This window comes from Pelobates fuscus, chromosome 13 (genome assembly GCF_036172605.1).
Source record: "Pelobates fuscus isolate aPelFus1 chromosome 13, aPelFus1.pri, whole genome shotgun sequence".
NCBI classification, from domain to species: domain Eukaryota; kingdom Metazoa; phylum Chordata; class Amphibia; order Anura; family Pelobatidae; genus Pelobates; species Pelobates fuscus.
The window spans coordinates 108,841,648-108,866,390 of NC_086329.1; the positions used below are offsets into that span (position 1 = coordinate 108,841,648).

Below are 24,743 nucleotides of genomic sequence, written 5' to 3' on the forward strand. Positions count from 1 at the left end.
TGTTTGTGACCGACCGCAGGGCCAAAATGCATGGAACTGTTTTCGGATACTTTACCCATGCGGTCGGTCAAATCTTTGGAACTTCATATCTCCCGAACCATTTATCCGAATGGGCTGATTCTTGCATATGTTGTCCCCCTGAATAAGGGCTATCAGGGGATACCTGTTTTGGAGGTGTAGCATATGTATTTGGGGTACATCCAGGAATTGGGGAAAAAGGTGTACGGTATAATTATGTTAAGTGTTAATCTAAGGGGAGGAAATGTGTGGGAGGTACATCCATGTGATTGGTTAATTTCATCCTCCCCCTGGGAGTGTCCTGTATGTACTTGGTTGTAATAAAAGCCAGACTGGGTGTCCCAGTCCGGAGTTCCTGCTTAACCCTCAAAATGAAGTGTCGTCTCGTTCTTGGGGGGGATTGGATTGTAAGCTGACTGCCAAGAGTGTAAGCCGATTGTATGCTTTTCTTGTTCAGCTGTTCCAGTTCGGAGTGTCATTTCGTATCCAGCTCGTGAGTTCTGATGTTCTGCAGTAGCTGTGCCTGTCTATGGAAAAGGGGATTATCGCCTAAACGCATTTTTCCCCTTTTATGCTGAAACGGTCCGTTACACTAATGTTTATAAAAGGTAAAAGCAAGATAAATAGATATACTTAAAAAGCATAAATGGGATATTTCTGGATAAGAAATCGGTATCTTATAGACATATAATACATAAAAAGAATTAATAAGTGAATGGATCTTCTATTTATCTTGCTTTTACCTTTTATAAACATTAGTTCCCTCTTAAAGGCACAGTACCATTGCACACCGACTCACTTTCATATCCAGATATTCACCCTATCTCAGCCATATTCTAGGCCAGCTCCTGGTATCTGCACACACTATCGGTGTTTATCCATAGTATTTTTTTTATAGGTTTTAGTGGATTCCTATTTTTCCAGTTTTTTCGCGTGCCAGTCCTACTCCCTCACCCCTGCTTAACACATTAGGTGTACCAGATACAATTATTTTAATAATTTTTGATACAATACATGATTATACTCAATAACGTGGTGGCCTCAGAGATCCACAGAAATACTAATTAACATGGATTTATTGATATTTTTTTCTGTATCTTGTTTATCAATAGGATATCCATAAAATGTGCTTTTTCTGTTAACATTAATTACCAAAAACACTGTTTTTTCTACACGTGGCTCCCAAACCTCCCAACATTAGAACAAGTGTGCGGGCCCTGCAGGGAGAACGTTTGTCACCGGGGAACAGAATCAGGATGGCCGAACAGGACCCTATAATAGTCCAGTGAACTCAGGACAGGTTTGAGCCCTTCCTTCCACGCAGTGGTGCTCTCTCTGTGGTGCCATCCCACCACCAAGGCTGAGATCATCAAAAACGATGCTTTACCCTACAAAAGGCTAGTGTGCATGGGAGACAAAGCGCAGCGACAATCAGAAGGTCTCTGTGAAACCATCTGATTGAAAGTGCAGAGTTTTACTCCAATTGGGTGAGAGTGCCTCTAGTGTCTGTCTGAGTGGCATTTACTACTGGGGGCATTTATACATTGTAATGAAAACATTGTCATTCTGCAGGACGCTAGTTGTTGCAGCTGCAGGTTTAAGACTGCAGGGACATGATGAGTCATTGAGATGAAATGGTCTGGGTGCCTTTAGTGTCCCTTTAACTTTTTCACTACTGGGCAGCACAAAACCATGGTCTTAAAGGAAAGATATACTGCAATCTTTACAACTCTAGTATTTCCCCTAATGGAATTCGAGATGTTTCATAGGACTCAAATCTTTCTCTCTCCTCACTCAGTGAAAGTGGATGTTATTACAGCTTTATATTCCTGGCTCTTATAGTATCCCTTTAAAGGATCACTATAGTGTCAGGAAAACAAAGCGGTACCCCCACCCTCAGGGTCCCCTTCCCGTGGCGCTGAATGGGTTAAAACCCCTTCGGCAGCTTATCTTATTCCAGCACCGGGCTCCCTCGGCGCTGGTGACCTCTCCCCACCGTCTGATGTCAGCTACCTAGTGGAGCGCAATGCACATGTGCAGCAAGTGCCGCGTGCACTTTCAAAAAGTCCATAGGAAAGCGTTTCTCAATGCTCTGAGCGATGGATGCGAAATTTGCATCCAGCGTCGCAGATGCGCCTCTAGTGGCTGTCCGGAAGACAGCCACTAGAGGCTGGCTTAACCCCAAAAGTAAACATAGCAGTTTCTTTGAAACTGCTACGTTTACATCTGAAGGGTTAAAACCTGAGGGACCTGGCTTCATTGATCTGGTTGACTATAGTGTCCCTTTAATTATATGTATTAGGAAATGGAGTTACCATTTATCTGTGGATCCTTCTTGGGATAGGTGCGGTGAAACCATCTGTGTTTTCATAGATTAGCAGGAACCTACCGATAAATTTCATTCATCATGTACAATCCGTGGCTTTTAACTAAAGTGGGAATTCGACATTAATCTGAAATTCACTTTGAATTCTCACTTTATTAACTAACCCTGTGGATGTGTTCTTGGTAAATATAACAAGCAGATGACATCTAGCTTTTTAATATGTCCAGATTGATTCTGAAATGTCCTTCTTGCCCACCACAAAGTGGATTTCTCTTTCGCTGGGACACAAACATTGCAATTCACTCAATATCCGCATTCTGAGACCAGACAGAATCAAATACAATGTTAAATATCTGGCAAAACAGGATGTTGTGAAACATGCAATTATTACTAATGGAATAAAGTACAAAGAAATCACTTACCCTCTGGAGACAGGGACACTGTAATACAAGCAGAGAAATGCGTGTTAATTTCCATATATTTATAGTCATTTTACTAGAACTCTCTGTCAGATAACTACTGTATAGCACCTCTCGTCTACATCACCCTGACAAATTATACTGTCTACACCTGCATGGTGGGTTCTAACCGTCTAAATCACCCTGACAAATTATACTGTCTACACCTGCATGGAGGGTTCTAACCGTCTACATCACCCTGACAAATTATACTGTCTGCACCTGCATGGTGGGTTCTAACCGTCTAAATCACCCTGACAAATTATACTGTCTGCACCTGCATGGTGGGTTCTAACCGTCTAAATCACCCTGACAAATTATACTGTCTACACCTGCATGGTGGGTTCTAACCGTCTAAATCACCCTGACAAATTATACTGTCTGCACCTGCATGGTGGGTTCTAACCGTCTAAATCACCCTGACAAATTATACTGTCTACACCTGCATGGTGGGTTCTAACCGTCTAAATCACCCTGACAAATTATACTGTCTACACCTGCATGGTGGGTTCTAACCGTCTAAATCACCCTGACAAATTATACTGTCTACACCTGCATGGTGGGTTCTATCCGTCTACATCACCCTGACAAATTATACTGTCTACACCTGCATGGTGGGTTCTAACCGGCTACATCACCCTGACAAATTATACTGTCTACACCTGCATGGTGGGTTCTAACCGTCTACATCACCCTGACAAATTATACTGTCTACACCTGCATGGTGGGTTCTAACCGTCTAAATCACCCTGACAAATTATACTGTCTACACCTGCATGGTGGGTTCTATCCGTCTACATCACCCTGACAAATTATACTGTCTACACCTGCATGGTGGGTTCTATCCGTCTAAATCACCCTGACAAATTATACTGTCTACACCTGCATGGTGGGTTCTAACCGTCTAAATCACCCTGACAAATTATACTGTCTACACCTTCATGGTGGGTTCTAACCGTCTACATCACCCTGACAAATTATACTGTCTACACCTTCATGGTGGGTTCTAACCGTCTACATCACCCTGACAAATTATACTGTCTGCACCTGCATGGTGGGTTCTAACCGTCTAAATCACCCTGACAAATTATACTGTCTACACCTGCATGGTGGGTTCTAACCGTCTAAATCACCCTGACAAATTATACTGTCTACACCTGCATGGAGGGTTCTAACCGTCTATAGCACCCTGACAAATTATACTGTCTACACCTGCATGGTGGGTTCTAACCGTCTAAATCACCCTGACAAATTATACTGTCTACACCTGCATGGTGGGTTCTAACCGTCTAAATCACCCTGACAAATTATACTGTCTACACCTGCATGGTGGGTTCTAACCGTCTAAATCACCCTGACAAATTATACTGTCTACACCTGCATGGTGGGTTCTAACCGTCTAAATCACCCTGACAAATTATACTGTCTACACCTGCATGGTGGGTTCTAACCGTCTAAATCACCCTGACAAATTATACTGTCTACACCTGCATGGTGGGTTCTAACCGTCTGCATTGCATTAGTACACTTTTGTGCTGTTGTCCTTTAAGAACTCGGTGATTGTACTCGGACTGTATATATTCAGGAGTCTTCCAGTTTAACCCAGAGGCATCATGTTTAACCCCTTAACGACACATGACGTGTGACATGTCATGATTCCCTTTTATTCCAGAAGTTTGGTCCTTAAGGGGTTAAAGACTATGTTTGGGCCTCCAGGTGGAGAACTTTTCCAGGTGGGGAAAGTGGATTTTGGCTCTGCATAAACATTAATTGAATCGTCCTTAAGTTCATTGCCCCACATTCTTGTCACATCTCTCTGTTTCACATGGGAGAGGTGGATTTAGCCTCCATCGTTTCTAAACTGGTCGTACAGCACAACTTAATCTAAGTAATCTGGCCTCTTTTACGGGAAAGGTGCGTAATATTAAACCTAAACCCACTCTCGTATTTCTTTGACAATTGTAACTATAATATGTTCTCTGTTCCCTGTCACTGTGGTTTTCACCATTATATTTCTACGTTATTGGATTGTATCCTGACCTGGAATCGGCTCTTCTGGGTTGAAGCTGAAGGGGTTTTCCATAAAATGGCTGTACACGGATTGCGAAGCGGACCCAAGCATATTCCTGACCCGCAAGGTGTAGTTCCCATTGTTGACATGAGTGGGTTTGTTGAAGTTGAGGCAGCCGTGGAAGGCTGTTGAGTTGTCCATGTCCTCAAATTCCCATGTGAAGATGAAATCGTTCATCCAAAGGTTTTCCCCATTGAACTGCCATTGAATCTCCGGACGCGGGTTCCCATCCACAGTATATGGGATGCAATGATGGTGTTGCCTAACTGGCTCAGTTAAACTGATGATTTTGGCAGGGACTGTGAAATGGTGAAAAGGGAGCAGTTAGAGGGGAGAACACAACATGCACATCTAACATCTAAACTTTTCTTTGTGAGTCCTGCACCAGTTATAAAGATCTGAGTTTTAAGCTTTTTGATTGACATAAGATTCCTCTTATGTGACATCTGTTGGCTTGCATGTAGCTTCATTCATGAATAACGCCTCTCTCACTGGTGCATGGATGCTGTGTTACAGAGTGCGTCATCGAATCGTAACGGAGAACTTGTGCAGGTTAGTTAGAGCTTGTGTTTCTCAGAAGCAGAGCACACAGTGGGGAGTCTATATATATATATATATATATATATATATATATATATATATATATATATATATATAACTAGACTGGGATCTCCTTGAACCATTATCTATGCAAGTAGCAGAGGTGGTTATGGTAATCGGAGTATCCCATCAGAGAGTCTGTTGATTGTGTCCAGCCATTTTGTAATTTCTCTGGTGTATCGCTTCTGGTGATACTAGAGACATTTCCCAGAGCAACATGCGTCCATCTCAGCAGAGCCAGTGCAAGGATTTTTGGCTACACAGGCAAAGATGCATTTTGCTGCCCCTCCCTAAAAATAAAACGTGTCTTCACCTGTTTGTCTCTTATACCCCCTTTTTAATTTCTTACCTTCCTTAGCCCCTTTTGTGTTTCCAATCCCCTAATTTAAATGTTTTACCCCATGTTGGCCCTTTGTGTGAATTACACCCCCTTTTGTGTATTTTATCCCCAATGTTTTTGTGTCTTACACCCCCTTGTGTGTCTCCTACTCCCCCACAGCCCCTTTGTGTATCAATATCTTCCCCACAGCCCTTTTGTGTGTCCATTTCTCCTCAGTCCCTTTGTGTGGCTCTTTCTCCTCCCCCAGCCCTTCGTGTTGCTCTTTCTCTCTCCCCCAGCCCTTCGTGTTGCTCTTTCTCTCTCCCCCAGCCCTTCGTGTTGCTCTTTCTCTCTCCCCCAGCCCTTTGTGTTGCTCTTTCTCTCTCCCCCAGCCCTTTGTGTTGCTCTTTCTCTCTCCCCCAACCCTTTGTGTTGCTCTTTCTCTCTCCCCCAGCCCTTTGTGTTGCTCTTTCTCTCTCCCCCAGCCATTTGTGTTGCTCTTTCTCCCCCCCAGCTCTTTGTGTTGCTCTTTCTCCCCCCAGCCCCTTTGTGTGGCTCTTTCTCCCCCCAGCCCCTTTGTGTGGCTCTTTCTCCCCCCAGCCCCTTTGTGTGGCTCTTTCTCCCCCCCAGCCCCTTTGTGTGGCTCTTTCTCCCCCCCAGCCCCTTTGTGTGGCTCTTTCCCCCCCCAGCCCCTTTGTGTGGCTCTTTCTCCCCCCCAGCCCCTTTGTGTGGCTCTTTCTCCCCCCAGCCCCATTGTGTGGCTCTTTCTCCCCCCAGATCCTTTGTGTGGCTCTTTCTCCCCCCCAGCCCATTTGTGTTGCTCTTTCTCCCCCCAGCTCCTTTGTGTTGCTCTTCCTCCCCCCATCCCCTTTGTGTGGCTCTTTCTTCTCCCCCCATCCCCTTTGTGTGGCTCTTCCTCCCCCCCATCCCCTTTGTGTGGCTCTTCCTCACCCCCATCCCCTTTGTGTGGCTCTTCCTCCCCCCCCAGACCCTTTGTGTGGCTCTTCCTCCCCCCAGACCTTTTGTGTGGCTCTTCCTCCCCCCAGACCTTTTGTTTGGCTCTTCCTCCCCCCAGCCCCTTTGTGTGGCTCTTCCTCCCCCCAGCCCCTTTGTGTGGCTCTTCCTCCCCCCAGCCCCTTTGTGTGGCTCTTCCTCCCCCCCAGCCCCTTTGTGTGGCTCTTCCTCCCCCCCAGCCCCTTTGTGTGGCTCTTCCTCCCCCAGCCCCTGTGTGTGGCTCTTTCCCCCCAGCCCCTTTGTGTGGCTCTTCCTCCCCCCCAGCCCCTTTGTGTGGCTCTTACTCCCCCCCAGCCCCTTTGTGTGACTCTTCCTCCCCCCCAGCCCCTTTGTGTGGCTCTTTCTCCCCCCCAGCCCCTTTGTGTGGCCCTTTCTCCCCCCCCCCAGCCCCTTTGTGTGGCTCTTTCTCCCCCCCAGCCCCTTTATGTGGCTCTTTCTCCCCCCAGCCCCTTTGTGTGGCTCTTTCTCCCCCCCCAGCCCCTTTGTGTGGCTCTTCCTCCCCCCCAGCCCCTTTGTGTGGCTCTTCCTCCCCCCCCAGCCCCTTTGTGTGGCTCTTCCTCCTCCCCCAGCCCCTTTGTGTGGCTCTTCCTCCCCCCAGCCCATTTGTGTGGCTCTTCCTCCCCCCAGCCCCTTTGTGTGGCTCTTGCTCCCCCCCCCAGCCCCTCTGTGTGGCTCTTTCTCCCCCCAGCCCCTTTGTGTGGCTCTTTCTCCCCCCCCAGCCCCTTTGTGTGGCTCTTTCTCCCCCCCAGCCCCTTTGTGTGGCTCTTTCTCCCCCCCCAGCCCCTTTGGGTGGCTCCCCCAGACCCTTTGTGTGGTTCTTTTTCTCCCCAGTCTCTTTGTATGGCTCTCCCCCCACCCCTTTGTGTATCTCCCCCCCCCCCACTCAACCCACCCTTTAGGTGACTTTCTTCCCCCAGACACAAATATACAGCCAAAAAGACATACATGCACAAAGACACACAGACATGCTATTCAGGAACATAGTCATAAAAGGCACACAACCAAATGTGCGCTGTAAAACAGGCACACAGTCATACAATCAAAACATACGGAATATACAGACACTGACATACAGACCCTGTCATCATGCACTGTAATACAAAACTGTCATACACAAACATACAGATACTGTCATATACATAATCATACACAGACATACAGACACGGTCATACACAGACATATAGACACTGCCATATACAGACATACACTGTAATACAGACTCTGCCATACAGACACTGTCATACAGACTCAGGCATGCAGACATTCAAGCAGTCACAATAAATACTCACATCTCAGGCCTGTGCAATCAGTTGCCCAGGGAGCATGCTCTACGTCTCAGTGGAGTCCCAATTCTGCAACCCTATTACCAAGGTACTGCCACTCGTGCCACACTGTGTGGTATACAGGGAGCAGGGATATGACATGATTGATATCCACACTCCCTGCACACGGCCTGCAACGTGAACAAGAGCTGAAGGCTCGGCATGACTCAGCCACGGTACATGAAGTAAATGGAAGAACATCGGTCACCTGGACGTTGCACCCCGGGCTGCCTATGCCGCCTTATGTAGCGCTGGCCCTGCATTCCCGCTTCAAACCCATCAATGTTGCAATGTATGGCATGACAGGTTGGCGTGCTCTCCCACAACAAAAATATCTAAATAAAAACTGAACTGAGAACCATATTAACGTATATCATGAGCTATAAACAAGATCTCATTACAGGCAGTATCATACCATGAGCATCTTGGGAAATGTAGTCCCAAAGGCTTCCAATCCCTGGTATAGTGTTTTGTTGTCCACAAAAGGCTTAGAGGTGTGGGTGACCAGGGGCACAAAGTGTCACATGCTGATGGTGCCAGCCCGAGGGCGTGGGACATCTAATACTCACACAGCACATCGATCTGGACCAATGTGTTCTTGGGTCCAACCATATTCTCTGCCTTGCAGGAGACATCTTGCTTGTTAAATTTAGATGAGATATTGAAAAGATGCAGGAAGATCACTTCATCCGGAGGATCCGATTGCTGGAGCAGAAAAAGAGTATCTAATAATGTTTGCCATATGTACCGTGATTGGAATATTTTCTGATAGGAATACGGAGACAATGGAGGTTTTGTAGAAGGAGCAATAACAGAGCAAAGTCTTAAAATTGGAGCAATCTGCAGGAACCCTACTTTTGTTTCCCTGGATTCTGCTCCACTTTTAGAACTTTGCTGAACAATGGTGTTTGCACACAGTTACCACCGGTTGGCACCAATGTCTACTTTTTGCAGCTTTGAAACCCTTAAAGCGGCACTGTCATGCCGAACTTACCTTTTCTTTAATCAATTCCTCTTCTCTCCCTCTCTCAGGATCTGTTCTTCATTTCTTCGTGTCTGCTCTAGTTTTCTTTAAAACATAAGACAAATTAGGGACTATTTCTCTTATGGAGGTTTTCTACGTCTGACCATCTCTGAATAGCGGAGGAGCAAAGTGTGCTTCATTTCCAGTGGTCAGAGCAATTTCCCCATAATTCGCACTTTTCCTCAGTGTTCCCGCGAAGCCTTCTTTCACTTTTCCCGAACGTCCTGTCATTTAGACAGAACGCCGGCAAAACTGCCGAATTGCGTCTTTCAGCCAAATTTACTAATACTAAGTAAAGATTACTGATTACTTAGTATTAGTAAATTCTGCCCCTACTCATTACACTGCGAGTAGGGGCATGTCTATTAAACAGTGAGCGGCGGGTGGAGGCCTTAAATAACTACTTCCCCCTCCCCCCCCCCCCCCCGGCACCCACCCCTGAGCGGTGGGTGGGGGCCCGAAATAAGAATAAGGGGGGCCTCCCCCCACCACTGAGCGGCGGGTGGGGGCCCTAAATGTGAATGAGGGGAGGGAACCTATTGTCCTCCCCACCGGCCCCCACCTCTGAGCGGCAGTTTTGCCAGCGTTCTGTCTAAATGACAGGACATTCGGGAATAGTGAAAGAAGGCTTCGCAGGAACACGGAGGAAAGGTGAGAATTATGGGAAAATTGCTCTGACCACCGGAAATGAAGCACACTTTGCTCCTCCGATGGTCAGACGTAGGAAACCTCCATGAGACAAATAGTCCCTACTTTGTCTTATGTTTTAAAGAAAACCAGAGCATACAGGAAGAAATGAAGAACAGATCCTGAGAGAGGGAGAGAAGAGGAATCGATTAGAGAAAGGTAAGTTCGGCATGACAGTGCCGCTTTAAGTGTAGTTAATAGTGACAGTGCCGCTTTAAGTGTAGTTAATAGTGATGGTTCTTCCCTGATGTCACCATGCTTCTTAAAATATGTGCTTACAAATAATGTATAAGGAAGAAGGCCGCTTCCAGATGATTGTATTCAAATACGACCAACCATACAATGGTTCACATCAAACATCTAGTGGTTGGAGACATTTTATGGAGGTAATTGTATCCAGTTTACTTGTGTAGTCTATAAAGTCTGTTTAAATGCTTAAAGGTGACCTCTTTTACTTATTGATCATGGCTGCGTAGACAGCCAATCAATCAGTCTATCAAGTCTGCTGTAACTATGCAAACCAATGCTTTATTTGTGACTTGCCTAACACACAATTTCTTGTTTTCCAAATGTCACAAACTCCCATTGTCCCCAATCCGTACCCATTTCTCTCTCATCAAAAGTATATTCTAGATTGTAGCGTGGCTGCCAGTTGACAATTTTTCTACAGAATGGCTTGTGGTCAATCTTCCCATACCTCGATTCGTGACTGGGCTTTCACATCTGGTATTATCCAGGTTCCTTTGGGGGTGGGCTGCCCCGAAACGGTGCATACAAGGGTGAGATTGTCGCCTTCTAGCACGGTAAGATTCTGTTTAACGATGGCAACCTGCGGTAGTTCTGGTGAGAAGCACAAAGTAAATGTATTATAAGTTTATTTAGAATGTAGTACATCCTGGGACACACACCTGGTAACACACAGAATAACAAGTCTTGTTTTTGTTTTTTGTATGAGTCAGATTACTGAAACATGAGTTATGTATACAGGGCATTGCATGGACAAGAATGGGGCCAGCTTTATATTTAGTCATGCTCATTCGCTCTGATGGCTTCCTCTAGAAAAACAAATTTTTAGTTCACTATATCTAAACCTGACTTTGGAACATCGCCCATAATGTCTTCAATATCATCATAACATCAAGTGCAAGACTATCTTGGCTTGTCACCTATTGGTTGTGTAAAACCATGATATTTAGTCCATTAATATCCTGGCATTGAAGACTTTTCCAAAACCCCAGGTAACAAGATTAGAAATGTAAATCATGAAGTTCTATCTAGAATAGTTTTGAGGCCATCGGTGTAGAACTGTATATCTAAGACCAGTCATCAACCACCCACAGACCATGGTTTAAGAAATACCTAAAATCTGTTCTCTGGTGACACTGATAAAGGCTGGACCAGCAACTAAAGTGGTAACTACTGGCGTGCGATGTTGTAATGGAGAACTCAATGTAATTTTTAGGCAAGGAGTAGAGCACTGTAAGGCTTTACCACCATTCGCTGTCCTGGGTTGACCAGAGGACTTACCACACTCGGGAATACGAAGATCTCCAATTGAGATGTCTTCCTTATTGTCATAAAAGCAGCTTAGTGACTGGTTTCCAAGGTCAGCCCACTCATCGTCTATCATAATCTGGATCCATTGGATTTCACAGGAACAGCGGAAATGATTGCCGGTGAGGATTCTGTGGAAGGGAGGATTCATACTGTGGACTGGTTTGGCAATCAGTATCACAAGGTTGCTTGCATTGTCTAAGAGGGTAGGATCTTCCATTCCTATGTCTACATAGATGCAAACCTGTAGCTCACTGTGGGTTGAAAACTGAACCCTACAGCTCTCCATATTGGAAAGATTGAACACTGCAGCTCTCCATATAGGGGACACTGAACCCTGCAGCTCACCATATAGGGAATACTGAACCCTGCAGCTCGCCATATAGGGAACACTGAACCCTGCTGCTCACCATATAGGGAATACTGAACCCTGCAGCTCGCCATATAGAGAACACTGAACCCTGCAGCTCACCATATAGGGAACACGGAACCCTGCAGCTCTCCATATAGGGAACATTGACCCCTGCAGCTCTCCATATAGGGAACATTGAACCCTGCAGCTCACCATATAGGGAATACTGAACCCTGCTGCTCACCATATAGGGAATACTGAACCCTGCAGCTCGCCATATAGAGAACACTGAACCCTGCAGCTCACCATATAGGGAACACGGAACCCTGCAGCTCTCCATATAGGGAACATTGACCCCTGCAGCTCTCCATATAGGGAACATTGAACCCTGCAGCTCACCATATAGGGAATACTGAACCCTGCAGCTCTCCATATAGGGAACATTGAACCCTGCAGCTCACCATATAGGGAACACTGAACCCTATAGCTCACCATATAGGGAACATTGAACCCTGCAGCTCACCATATAGGGAACATTGAACCCTGCAGCTCACCATATAGGGAACATTGACCCCTGCAGCTCTCCATATAGGGAACATTGAACCCTGCAGCTCTCCATATAGGGAACATTGACCCCTGCAGCTCTCCATATAGGGAACATTGAACCCTGCAGCTCACCATATAGGGAACACGGAACCCTGCAGCTCTCCATATAGGGAACATTGACCCCTGCAGCTCTCCATATAGGGAACATTGAACCCTGCAGCTCACCATATAGGGAATACTGAACCCTGCAGCTCTCCATATAGGGAACATTGAACCCTGCAGCTCTCCATATAGGGAACATTGAACCCTATAGCTCACCATATAGGGAACATTGAACCCTGCAGCTCTCCATATAGGGAACACTGAACCCTGCAGCTCACCATATAGGGAACACTGAACCCTGCAGCTCACCATATAGGGAACATTGAACCCTATAGCTCACCATATAGGGAACACTGAACCCTGCTGCTCGCCATATAGAGAACACTGAACCCTGCAGCTCGCCATATAGAGAACACTGAACCCTGCAGCTCGCCATATAGAGAACACTGAACCCTGCAGCTCGCCATATAGAGAACACTGAACCCTGCAGCTCACCATATAGGGAACACTGAACCCTATAGCTTGCCATATAGGGAACATTGAACCCTGCAGCTCACCATATAGGGAACATTGAACCCTGCAGCTCTCCATATAGGGAACACTGAACCCTGCAGCTCACCATATAGGGAACACGGAACCCTATAGCTCACCATATAGGGAACATTGAACCCTGCAGCTCACCATATAGGGAACATTGAACCCTGCAGCTCTCCATATAGGGAACACTGAACCCTGCAGCTCTCCATATAGGGAACATTGAACCCTGCAGCTCACCATATAGGGAACATTGAACCCTGCAGCTCTCCATATAGGGAACACTGAACCCTGCAGCTCTCCATATAGGGAACATTGAACCCTGCAGCTCACCATATAGGGAACATTGAACCCTGCAGCTCACCATATAGGGAACATTGAACCCTGCAGCTCTCCATATAGGGAACATTGAACCCTGCAGCTCACCATATAGGGAACACTGAACCCTGCAGCTCTCCATATAGGGAACATTGAACCCTATAGCTCGCCATATAGGGAACATTGAACCCTGCAGCTCACCATATAGGGAACATTGAACCCTGCAGCTCTCCATATAGGGAACACTGAACCCTATAGCTCACCATATAGGGAACATTGAACCCTATAGCTCGCCATATAGGGAACATTGAACCCTGCAGCTCACCATATAGGGAACATTGAACCCTGCAGCTCACCATATAGGGAACATTGAACCCTGCAGCTCACCATATAGGGAACACGGAACCCTGCAGCTCTCCATATAGGGAACATTGAACCCTGCAGCTCACCATATAGGGAACATTGAACCCTGCAGCTCACCATATAGGGAACACGGAACCCTGCAGCTCTCCATATAGGGAACATTGAACCCTGCAGCTCACCATATAGGGAACACTGAACCCTGCAGCTCTCCATATAGGGAACATTGAACCCTATAGCTCGCCATATAGGGAACATTGAACCCTGCAGCTCGCCATATAGGGAACATTGAACCCTGCAGCTCACCATATAGGGAACACGGAACCCTGCAGCTCTCCATATAGGGAACATTGAACCCTATAGCTCGCCATATAGGGAACATTGAACCCTGCAGCTCGCCATATAGAGAACACTGAACCCTGCAGCTCTCCATATAGGGAACATTGAACCCTGCAGCTCACCATATAGGGAACATTGAACCCTGCAGCTCGCCATATAGAGAACACTGAACCCTGCAGCTCGCCATATAGAGAACATTGAACCCTATAGCTCGCCATATAGGGAACATTGAACCCTGCAGCTCTCCATATAGGGAACATTGAACCCTGCAGCTCACCATATAGGGAACCCTGAACCCTGCAGCTCTCCATATAGGGAACATTGAACCCTGCAGCTCTCCATATAGGGAACATTGAACCCTGCAGCTCACCATATAGGGAACATTGAACCCTATAGCTCACCATATAGGGAACATTGAACCCTGCAGCTCACCATATAGGGAACACTGAACCCTGCAGCTCTCCATATAGGGAACATTGAACCCTGCAGCTCACCATATAGGGAACACGGAACCCTGCAGCTCTCCATATAGGGAACATTGAACCCTATAGCTCGCCATATAGGGAACATTGAACCCTGCAGCTCGCCATATAGGGAACATTGAACCCTGCAGCTCACCATATAGGGAACACTGAACCCTGCAGCTCACCATATAGGGAACACTGAACCCTATAGCTCACCATATAGGGAACATTGAACCCTGCAGCTCTCCATATAGGGAACACGGAACCCTGCAGCTCACCATATAGGGAACATTGAACCCTGCAGCTCACCATATAGGGAACACTGAACCCTATAGCTCACCATATAGGGAACATTGAACCCTGCAGCTCACCATATAGGGAACATTGAACCCTGCAGCTCTCCATATAGGGAACACTGAACCCTATAGCTCACCATATAGGGAAATTGAACCCTGCAGCTCACCATATAGGGAACACTGAACCCTGCAGCTCTCCATATAGGGAACATTGAACCCTATAGCTCACCATATAGGGAACACTGAACCCTATAGCTCACCATATAGGGAACATTGAACCCTGCAGCTCACCATATAGGGAACACGGAACCCTGCAGCTCACCATATAGGGAACATTGAACCCTGCAGCTCACCATATAGGGAACACTGAACCCTATAGCTCACCATATAGGGAACATTGAACCCTGCAGCTCACCATATAGGGAACACTGAACCCTGCAGCTCTCCATATAGGGAACATTGAACCCTGCAGCTCACCATATAGGGAACATTGAACCCTATAGCTCACCATATAGGGAACATTGAACCCTATAGCTCACCATATAGGGAACACTGAACCCTATAGCTCACCATATAGGGAACATTGAACCCTGCAGCTCACCATATAGGGAACACGGAACCCTGCAGCTCACCATATAGGGAACATTGAACCCTGCAGCTCACCATATAGGGAACATTGAACCCTGCAGCTCACCATATAGGGAACACTGAACCCTATAGCTCACCATATAGGGAACATTGAACCCTGCAGCTCACCATATAGGGAACACTGAACCCTGCAGCTCTCCATATAGGGAACACTGAACCCTGCAGCTCACCATATAGGGAACATTGAACCCTGCAGCTCACCATATAGGGAACATTGAACCCTGCAGCTCTCCATATAGGGAACATTGAACCCTGCAGCTCACCATATAGGGAACACTGAACCCTGCAGCTCACCATATAGGGAACATTGAACCCTGCAGCTCTCCATATAGGGAACATTGACCCCTGCAGCTCTCCATATAGGGAACATTGAACCCTGCAGCTCACCATATAGGGAACACTGAACCCTGCAGCTCACCATATAGGGAACATTGAACCCTGCAGCTCACCATATAGGGAACATTGAACCCTGCAGCTCTCCATATAGGGAACACGGAACCCTGCAGCTCTCCATATAGGGAACATTGAACCCTGCAGCTCACCATATAGGGAACATTGAACCCTGCAGCTCACCATATAGGGAACACGGAACCCTGCAGCTCTCCATATAGGGAACATTGAACCCTGCAGCTCACCATATAGGGAACATTGAACCCTGCAGCTCACCATATAGGGAACATTGAACCCTGCAGCTCTCCATATAGGGAACATTGAACCCTGCAGCTCACCATATAGGGAACACTGAACCCTATAGCTCACCATATAGGGAACATTGAACCCTGCAGCTCACCATATAGGGAACACTGAACCCTGCAGCTCTCCATATAGGGAACATTGAACCCTGCAGCTCACCATATAGGGAACATTGAACCCTATAGCTCACCATATAGGGAACATTGAACCCTATAGCTCACCATATAGGGAACACTGAACCCTATAGCTCACCATATAGGGAACATTGAACCCTGCAGCTCACCATATAGGGAACACGGAACCCTGCAGCTCACCATATAGGGAACATTGAACCCTGCAGCTCACCATATAGGGAACATTGAACCCTGCAGCTCACCATATAGGGAACACTGAACCCTATAGCTCACCATATAGGGAACATTGAACCCTGCAGCTCACCATATAGGGAACACTGAACCCTGCAGCTCTCCATATAGGGAACACTGAACCCTGCAGCTCACCATATAGGGAACATTGAACCCTGCAGCTCACCATATAGGGAACATTGAACCCTGCAGCTCTCCATATAGGGAACATTGAACCCTGCAGCTCACCATATAGGGAACACTGAACCCTGCAGCTCACCATATAGGGAACATTGAACCCTGCAGCTCTCCATATAGGGAACATTGACCCCTGCAGCTCTCCATATAGGGAACATTGAACCCTGCAGCTCACCATATAGGGAACACTGAACCCTGCAGCTCACCATATAGGGAACATTGAACCCTGCAGCTCACCATATAGGGAACATTGAACCCTGCAGCTCTCCATATAGGGAACACGGAACCCTGCAGCTCTCCATATAGGGAATACTGAACCCTGCAGCTCACCATATAGGGAACACGGAACCCTGCAGCTCTCCATATAGGGAACATTGAACCCTGCAGCTCACCATATAGGGAACATTGAACCCTGCAGCTCACGTAGACTGTATACTGAATCCCGCAGCTACCCATTGTTGGTATATTGAACCCTGCAGCTTCCTGTAGAGTGTATACTGAATCCTGCAGTTCCTCATAACCTGAACTCCAAGGCCTACAATTCTCTGTACAGTTTACCAATTAACTCTGCAGGTTTTTATCCCTCGCATTACATTTTAATAACCATATTTTGTCACATTCTGATATTAGGTTATTGAAGTGGAAAATGCATAGTGCGAGTTAAAATAGCTTAAGTGGGAAACGTAACAAACTGGAGATATTTTGCTATTTTAACCTGCGATTTGTAATGTTACTGTTGATTCTCCAAATTCCCAGTTTAGTGAATAAACCTTTCTTTCTTTTTCTAACTCGACATGGATCAAAACATGTTTCAGATATAATGTGCCTTGGATAAACGTTCTCTGTATTAAAAATCTTCGCAGTACTTCACTTTCTATGTTTCTGTGATAATGCTGGTTACATTTCTATGTGTATATTTTGAGAGGTGGACATCACGCAATGCGTACATACATTGTATTCTATACATTGACACGGCTGGGGGGGTGGGAGAGCTTACAGTTCCTGGAGAGGCAGATAAAGGAACGTTCTCCACGAGAGTGACACCAGGGCATTAGCAGACAGGTTACTGTGGAAAGATGGAGAAAAATGAGTCAGATGTTTATCCCACAGAAAAGCCGTCCTGGATATAAAGTCATGTTTGTTAAGGATGTGGATGACATGAGAAAGAAAAATAGAACCTATTGTGGTGAAGAAATTGGCCAATAAGTGGAAAATTAACCATAAGCATGACTTCATCATAAACTGGGAGCTAACTCATTCCCTCACAACTCCCCAAATCAGTAGCATGACCTCAACAGAAAATGGGATCGTAGCCCTGAAACCCTGAGTATAACCTAAACAGAAAATGGGATCGCAGCCCTGAAACCCTGTGTATAACCTAAACAGAAAATGGGATCGCAGCCCTGAAACCCCGAGTATAACCTCAACAGAAAATGGGATCGCAGCCCTGAAACCCCGAGTATAACCTCAACAGAAAATGGGATCGCAGCCCTGAAACCCCGAGTATAACCTCAACAGAAAATGGGATCGCAGCCCTGAAACCCCGAGTATAACCTCAACAGAAAATGGGATCGCAGCCCTGAAACCCTGAGTATAACCTAAACAGAAAATGGGATCGCAGCCCTGAAACCAGAAATACCTGATCATTAGCTGAGAGCACATACGCCCACCCCAAAGCCAGAGAATGGCTTCACCAGAAACCAGAATCTCATTCCCAACCCTAAACCAGAAGCATGAAATCAGTCTAGGAGCGTGAATGCTTCTGGCACAGATAATTTACCCCCAATCAGGCACATGGCGGTATCTCAAACCAGAAGCTTTCCCCTCCACTAAACAGGAACAAGGCCATGTCACACTATTACCCAAACCAGGAGCCAGGCCTCTCACCCACTGCGGACTCACTACCCTAAGAAAGAGCTAAGTCTCTCACCCACCAGGGACCCACTACCCTAAGAAAGAGCTAGGTCTCTCACCCACCAGGGACCCACTACCCTAAGAAGGAGCCAGGCCTCTCACCCACAGGGATCCTGCTACCCTAAGAAGAAACCAGGCCTTTCACCCACTGGGAGCCTACTACCCTAAGAAGGAGCTATGCCTCTCACCCACCAGGAACCTACTACCCTAAGGAGGAGTCAGTAGTGGGAACCCACTACTCTAAGAAGCAACCAGGCTTCTCACCCTCCGGGAACCTACTACTATACTAAGAAGGAGCCACGTCTCTCACCCATCCAGATCCTACTACCCTAAGAAGAAGCCAGACCTTTCACCCACTGGGAACCTACTACCCTAGGAATGAGACAGGCCTCTCACTCACCACGAACCCACTACCCTAAGAAGGAGCTAGGCCTCTCACCCACTGGGAACCCACTACCATAAGAAAAAGCCAGGCCTGGCAAGACTTCCTCTGCCAGTCATATTGCATAACTGGCATGTTCCCCTCATGTCTTGATGTAGAACATCTCATTGTTGGGGGCTATGCCAGCGAGTGCTGAATTATATATCATAAACTCTTATTAAGCAGGACATTGCAAACTGTTATAGGGCCAGGACGGGCTGGGAAATCTAAGCCAATCTGTGGTCCATAGTAAAGCCACACACAGGGGACATCCAGGTACATATTTCTTTTAAAGTTTAGATCAGCCTAGAGCGTCCATTTAAGAAGTATTAAGAAAGGATCTGTCTCTGTGCCTCTGTATAGACAGGGAGTGGATTCCTAGCACGTGCCTACACTCAGAGGATGACTTACATTGAGCTCTGGGAGGGAGCCAGGTCAATGGTTGCCCTCAGGGGAGCGTAAATTAGTGTTTTATGTCCATCCCCACACTGAGCCCTGCTGAAGCCAGCTGCCCAGGGATAGAATTCCAGTATCTGCATTGATTTCTCCAGGAGTTAATCGATCCACAATAGCCCTCCGATGGTACGAAGCTGGGGACTGAGATACTGACACCCCTGTGTACCACAGCACGTCATACTCTGTGTGCTAACTATACTCGGCTTTACCTGTTTAATGTACAGTGTGTTACATTGGGTGCCGGTAGCAATCCTCACTATAGTGAAATCAATCCTAATGTCCCATTGTACAGCGCAGCGGAATATGTTGGTGCTTTATAAATAACAATAATAATAATAATATACAATGTGTTACATTGGGTGCAGGTAGCAATCCTTACTATAGTAAAATCAGTCATCACGTCAGTACAGGGGTAATGATACATTCACACTCACTGTGTCTTTTAAAAACATTTTTGTTACATACTTTGAATATGCATCAAGAGCAGGGTTATGGTGGCATATTCTGGCACACAATGCAAATTCCAAATGTCCCATGATTCCTTCAAAGCAGCCCAGTCAGGAGCATGGGCCATTCACACAACGTGGCTGTCTCTGTCAATGGGTACACATAGCCAGCTTCCCTAAACAGTGATCTGGGCTGTGTGTAAACTGGCTAACCTAATGCAGAGCAGTTCCAATCATTCTGTGTGATGGTTGGTACGGTTACTGATGGGTGAAAGACTTCTGCAGACAGAGCTTTATATGAAACAATTAGACCGCACAGACTAGAATGAGACACTCTGAATTGGAGGCCTCTGTCTGGCTACGGAGTGGTCTGTTGGTAATATAGCTACAGGGAATTTATTTAATTTTATTTTTTTAAACTACTTTTTAAATATTTATAGCATGCATTAAAAATAAAGGGATTCCCCTATAGCTTTCCTTTAACCCCTTAAGGACCAAACTTCTGGAATAAAAGGGAATCATGACATGTCTCACACGTCATGTGTCCTTAAGGGGTTAAAGGCACACTCCAGACACAGTTTGTCTTGTTTAAGTGCTTTATATGTGAAGACTGTGTCCTTTTTCATTTTACAAAAAGTGCAGTTTTCAATAGAAATTGTCACTATTATAAATCTGGTTACACCCCCCTGGCTGTCAATCAGGCACTGGTCCTGTTACTTCCTGGTTTAACTCAGTGGATAAATCAAATGGTGGAATTTACAGATCGCCCTGTTAATATCGATCAATGTCTTGGTAAAATGATACATTACACATGGCATTATGGAAGCAGAACGGGCCGAGATAGACAGCTATATGTATTTTCTGTTTGTGTCTGTCTTTTTTTAATTAACGTGGCTGATATGAAATGATCTGTCCTACAAGCCCTTTGGGACACCTTGTTTCCATTTAGCTGTTTTTATTTGTTGTTTTGCTGATATGAGAAATGTCATTGTTTTAAATGTGCATCAATCATCTACAACATAGAGGTTTATATCTGTAATTAGCCCTTCATCTTGTGTGGACCCCTTCCTGCCCGTCGATTGATATCTGTGTTTTGGCATTGGTGCCTAAAAAAAACTGTTCATTCTGACTCTTCTGGCCAAATCGACTAAATAGGACGTAACAATATTGCTTATATATTGGGATATATAACTTATGTTGACCTAGCCCAAAGATGGCCCCCAGCCAGCTAGCCCAGACACTGCCTCCCCCAGCCAACTAGCCCAGACACTGCCTCCCCCAGCCAGCTAGCCCAGACACTGCCTCCCCCAGCCAGCTAGCCCAGACACTGCCTCCGCCCCCCCCCCCCAGCCAGCTAGCCCAGACATGGCCCACCATCCTGACCCAGGCACGGCCTCCCAGGAACGGCCCCCATCCAGCTAGCCCAGACAAGCCCCCCCCCCCCCCAGCCAGCTAGCCCAGACAAGGCCCCACCCCAGCCAGCTAGCCCAGACATGGCCCACCATCCTGCTAGCCCAGGCACCTAGCCCAGGCATGGCCCCCCCAGCCAGCTAGCCCAGACACTGCCCCCCACCTCCCCTCAGCCAGCTAGCTCAGACACTGCCCCCACCCCTCCTCAGCCAGCTAGCCCAGACACGGCCCTCCGACAGGAGACATCCAGGAGCTATATGTCAGCTTTGGCTAGTACAGACCAGGGTATGAAGGAAGCAGATTGTAAGCTGCCAGTGATTCCATTTATATATCTGTCCAGCAGGTTGATGGCAGCAGGATAAAACTCTGCGTATGGTAAGTCTTGCACCGGTACCCTAGAACATTAGAATTGTTGCACCGAGTTTAGTGTGATGGCGACTGCAGATCTATGCTGGGAAATGAGTCCAAATGTAATAAAATATTAGTGAAACTGGAAACCTTTTTTATAATATAATGTTTAAACCTTCAGAGTTCTTGGAAGCGTTTTCCAGGACAGTAATGGAGCTGTAACAAACCCCCAGCAGATTATATTTGAGTTCCCTGAAGCCAGGGGAATGGTACCTAGCCGGGAGATCATCCCATTAACCAAAAAAAAAAAAAACAACAAAGCAGGACGCCTCTTAGTTTTTAATTACTTATTCAAATCACCTCATCGGTGAGATCTCCATTAGTGTGCTGTGCACTCTGCCAGAAACACACTCCGGCAATTAAAGACTCTCCAGGAAAACACTTAATAACTTTGAAAAACAGGAAAACAAGTGCTCGCTAAGCCATTTCATTAATGGAAAAAACTTTCACGACTGCCCTAACTCAGCAAGCAGACTGGCATCTCTATGGGCACAGACACTGGTACTAACTTCACAGAGGAATTAAAATAGAAGAGTTGGCAAAATAGCCATGTTTCAGAATTATCTCCGTTTGTCTGTTTTGGGTTAAAATGTACAATTTCTTTGTCAGTTCTGCTGTTCCTCAGTTATGATGGAGTCACTGTTTAGTAACTGGTTCCTTTCTAAAATCTCTACTAGAAAAAGATGCTCTAAAATGAGATCAAGCTGCAGTTTATGTTGGGGAGAAAGCAGGCACTGGTCACGTAGCAATCCAATAAGAGACATATCAATACAAACATTTAGAAAGTCGACACAAAGCTACCCTGTGCTATCGGTAGGTGAGTTTAGTACCCTTACATGTGAGTAATCCGTGTGTTCCACTGGAAAGCGTCTTCTGAAATATTCTGCAGCCCGGTGTTTGAAATTGTCCTGCAGAAGATAATATATCGTTAGATTGTAAAATCGCTAATTATTATAAATTATTTGCCATTTGGTGATGGAACTGTAAATGTTCTAAACCGGTCAAGCCCGCTCTATATTGTCAAATCCTTTATTATTAGTTCGTAAATGTTTCAATAAAATAATATTGTGAGAACGCTATTCTGAGACAAGGCTCTAAAAGTGTTGCAGTCGCCACGGAGACCAGTGAATGTTACTGCGATTGTTCCACCTTAGCACTTTTCGCAGTAAATTCATATTTTATGGCCACCGGTGTTTTTTAAAATCATAAATCAGAATCCTGCCTGGTCACTACACCAGGGGATGGCTGTATATTTCTATTACACTGGACCTGCTGAAATGGGATAGCTATTTTGGCAACCGTGTGCATGCAATCTAAACAGCAGCCCTATTGTTCTAGGACTTGGGGTTCTGTAGAGTGACTATGTAATAGTGTAGTTCAAGTGATTACAATTCTGCGTCATATTGTATAATAACTACGCTGGTGAGTAGAAATTCATAGCTGGAGAATATGCAGTGGCTAGTAATGCTTGAGACCTGGCTAGCAGAATAGTACTACAAAGTTTAAGCTCTTTAAGACCAACCAGGTAATTAACCTGGTGGAGTATTTTTGTGTACTCTTTATTCTAATAAAACATACAATTGCACTAGTTCACAGTCTGGTGTAGTGTTAGCTCTGACCGGAGGGGTGAGGATAGTTTGATGGCATGCTCTATGCCATCTTGTTATGGTCGTCAGAAGGTTAAAGGCCACGCAGCTGCGCGACTTCCTCTGTTAGCATGTTGGGCATATTGAACTGAACTTGGTCCTGGTTTTGCTCCCAAAAACAGAACTTCTCCTGTTTCACCTAAAGCTCAAGGTCACAGTCCTTCTCACGCTTCCTGAGTCATCATCGCCTACCCCCTCTTCCCCCCCAGCTCCAAGAGACACGATGACAAAAATTATTAATGTCTCCACAGCCACAGAGAATTGACGTGCGGGGCAGACTGAAATACTCACAGATTCTTCAGCTCTCTGAAGTTTTTCATGTCGGTCTTAGTTAGGCTCAACAAGTCCTTCTGGTTCTCAATTACTCTGTTGGAAAGACACAGGCATCAATCAGTGTTTAAGGCTTCCCCCATGGGAGCAATACATAGTGGACCTCAAGGCCAGGATGTCTCCAAGAAAATGTCACTTCAAATACATAAAGTGTGATCATCCAGCTCTCCATGCTACAGAAAGCGTCAGACAGGATGGAGAAACACTACACATTTATCAAAATGGCCATAAAATATATCTGGACACCGCAACTTTAAAACATTAAATTTAATTAACTTTACCTCGCTCCCCTGCTCGCTGCGATGGCTTAATGCACATACTACATAGATTTATCTGTAGCTGTATCATTCCCATAATCAGTGACTTTTATTTTCGATACTTTTTATCATTGTGTTCCATTTTCTTTTCTTATTTATACTTTACTTTGAGAACAGAAGAAATTCTCACTTGTTGAAAATGTGTTAGCCACACATTACTGTAACGAGCGCGTGACACATAGTGCTGTGAAATGGTCAAATAAATCTAAATATATATATAGTGTTTGTTATTTAGCTGAAGCTCCCAGCAGTGAGCGGTTATGAGGGTCATGTTAAAAAGTGAAATGAGATTGTAAATAACCTTAGATTTACAACTGAATCTCTCTTTCGTGCTACAATAAAAAATAGAATTAAAAAAAAATGAATCAAAGGTTCAGATTAAAAGTCTAAAATCCCTCTCTCTAGTGTTTAAAACATACTAATTCCCAGCATGCACCTCACGTCCTCTCCGCACCTGGCTGCTGGAGTTATTATGTATCATTTTCCTATAATGTGTTTTACATGTTGGGGTTTGACATGGGCGCGCAGGCAGGGAGAATCCATTCAAGGGTGGATCATTTTATACAATAACTACTTAGATACAGTTTATGGCACGAAAGCTAAATATATTAAAAACAAGTCTAGTAAAAGCAATGTTAGACCATAGCGATTGTGTTGTGTAAACACCATGTGTAGGTTTCCCAGAATCCCTCGCTCCTTGCTCGGAGTCTGTCCATGCTAAACAGATGACATGTCTCTTCAGACAGCTATTAAATGTCTTGGTCCCCTCTTGCTGCCCACTAAAGTGTGTACGTTTAATGAGTGGGT

At 45.8% G+C, this 24,743-nt stretch overlaps 1 protein-coding gene across 1 annotated transcript in view; it reads right to left on the reverse strand.

The window, feature by feature from the left end:
• NTRK1 (neurotrophic receptor tyrosine kinase 1) overlaps positions 1-24,743 on the reverse strand; it is a 106,738-nt gene that overhangs the window by 49,194 nt on the left and 32,801 nt on the right. The window contains exons 2-9 of the mRNA XM_063439216.1: positions 23,581-23,655; positions 22,480-22,551; positions 17,586-17,654; positions 11,368-11,525; positions 10,538-10,680; positions 8,699-8,834; positions 4,843-5,172; positions 2,767-2,784 (exon numbers count right to left, since the gene is read on the reverse strand). Coding sequence (XP_063295286.1) covers positions 2,767-2,784; positions 4,843-5,172; positions 8,699-8,834; positions 10,538-10,680; positions 11,368-11,525; positions 17,586-17,654; positions 22,480-22,551; positions 23,581-23,655 — 1,001 coding nt within the window. The remainder of the gene's footprint in view (positions 1-2,766; positions 2,785-4,842; positions 5,173-8,698; positions 8,835-10,537; positions 10,681-11,367; positions 11,526-17,585; positions 17,655-22,479; positions 22,552-23,580; positions 23,656-24,743) is intronic.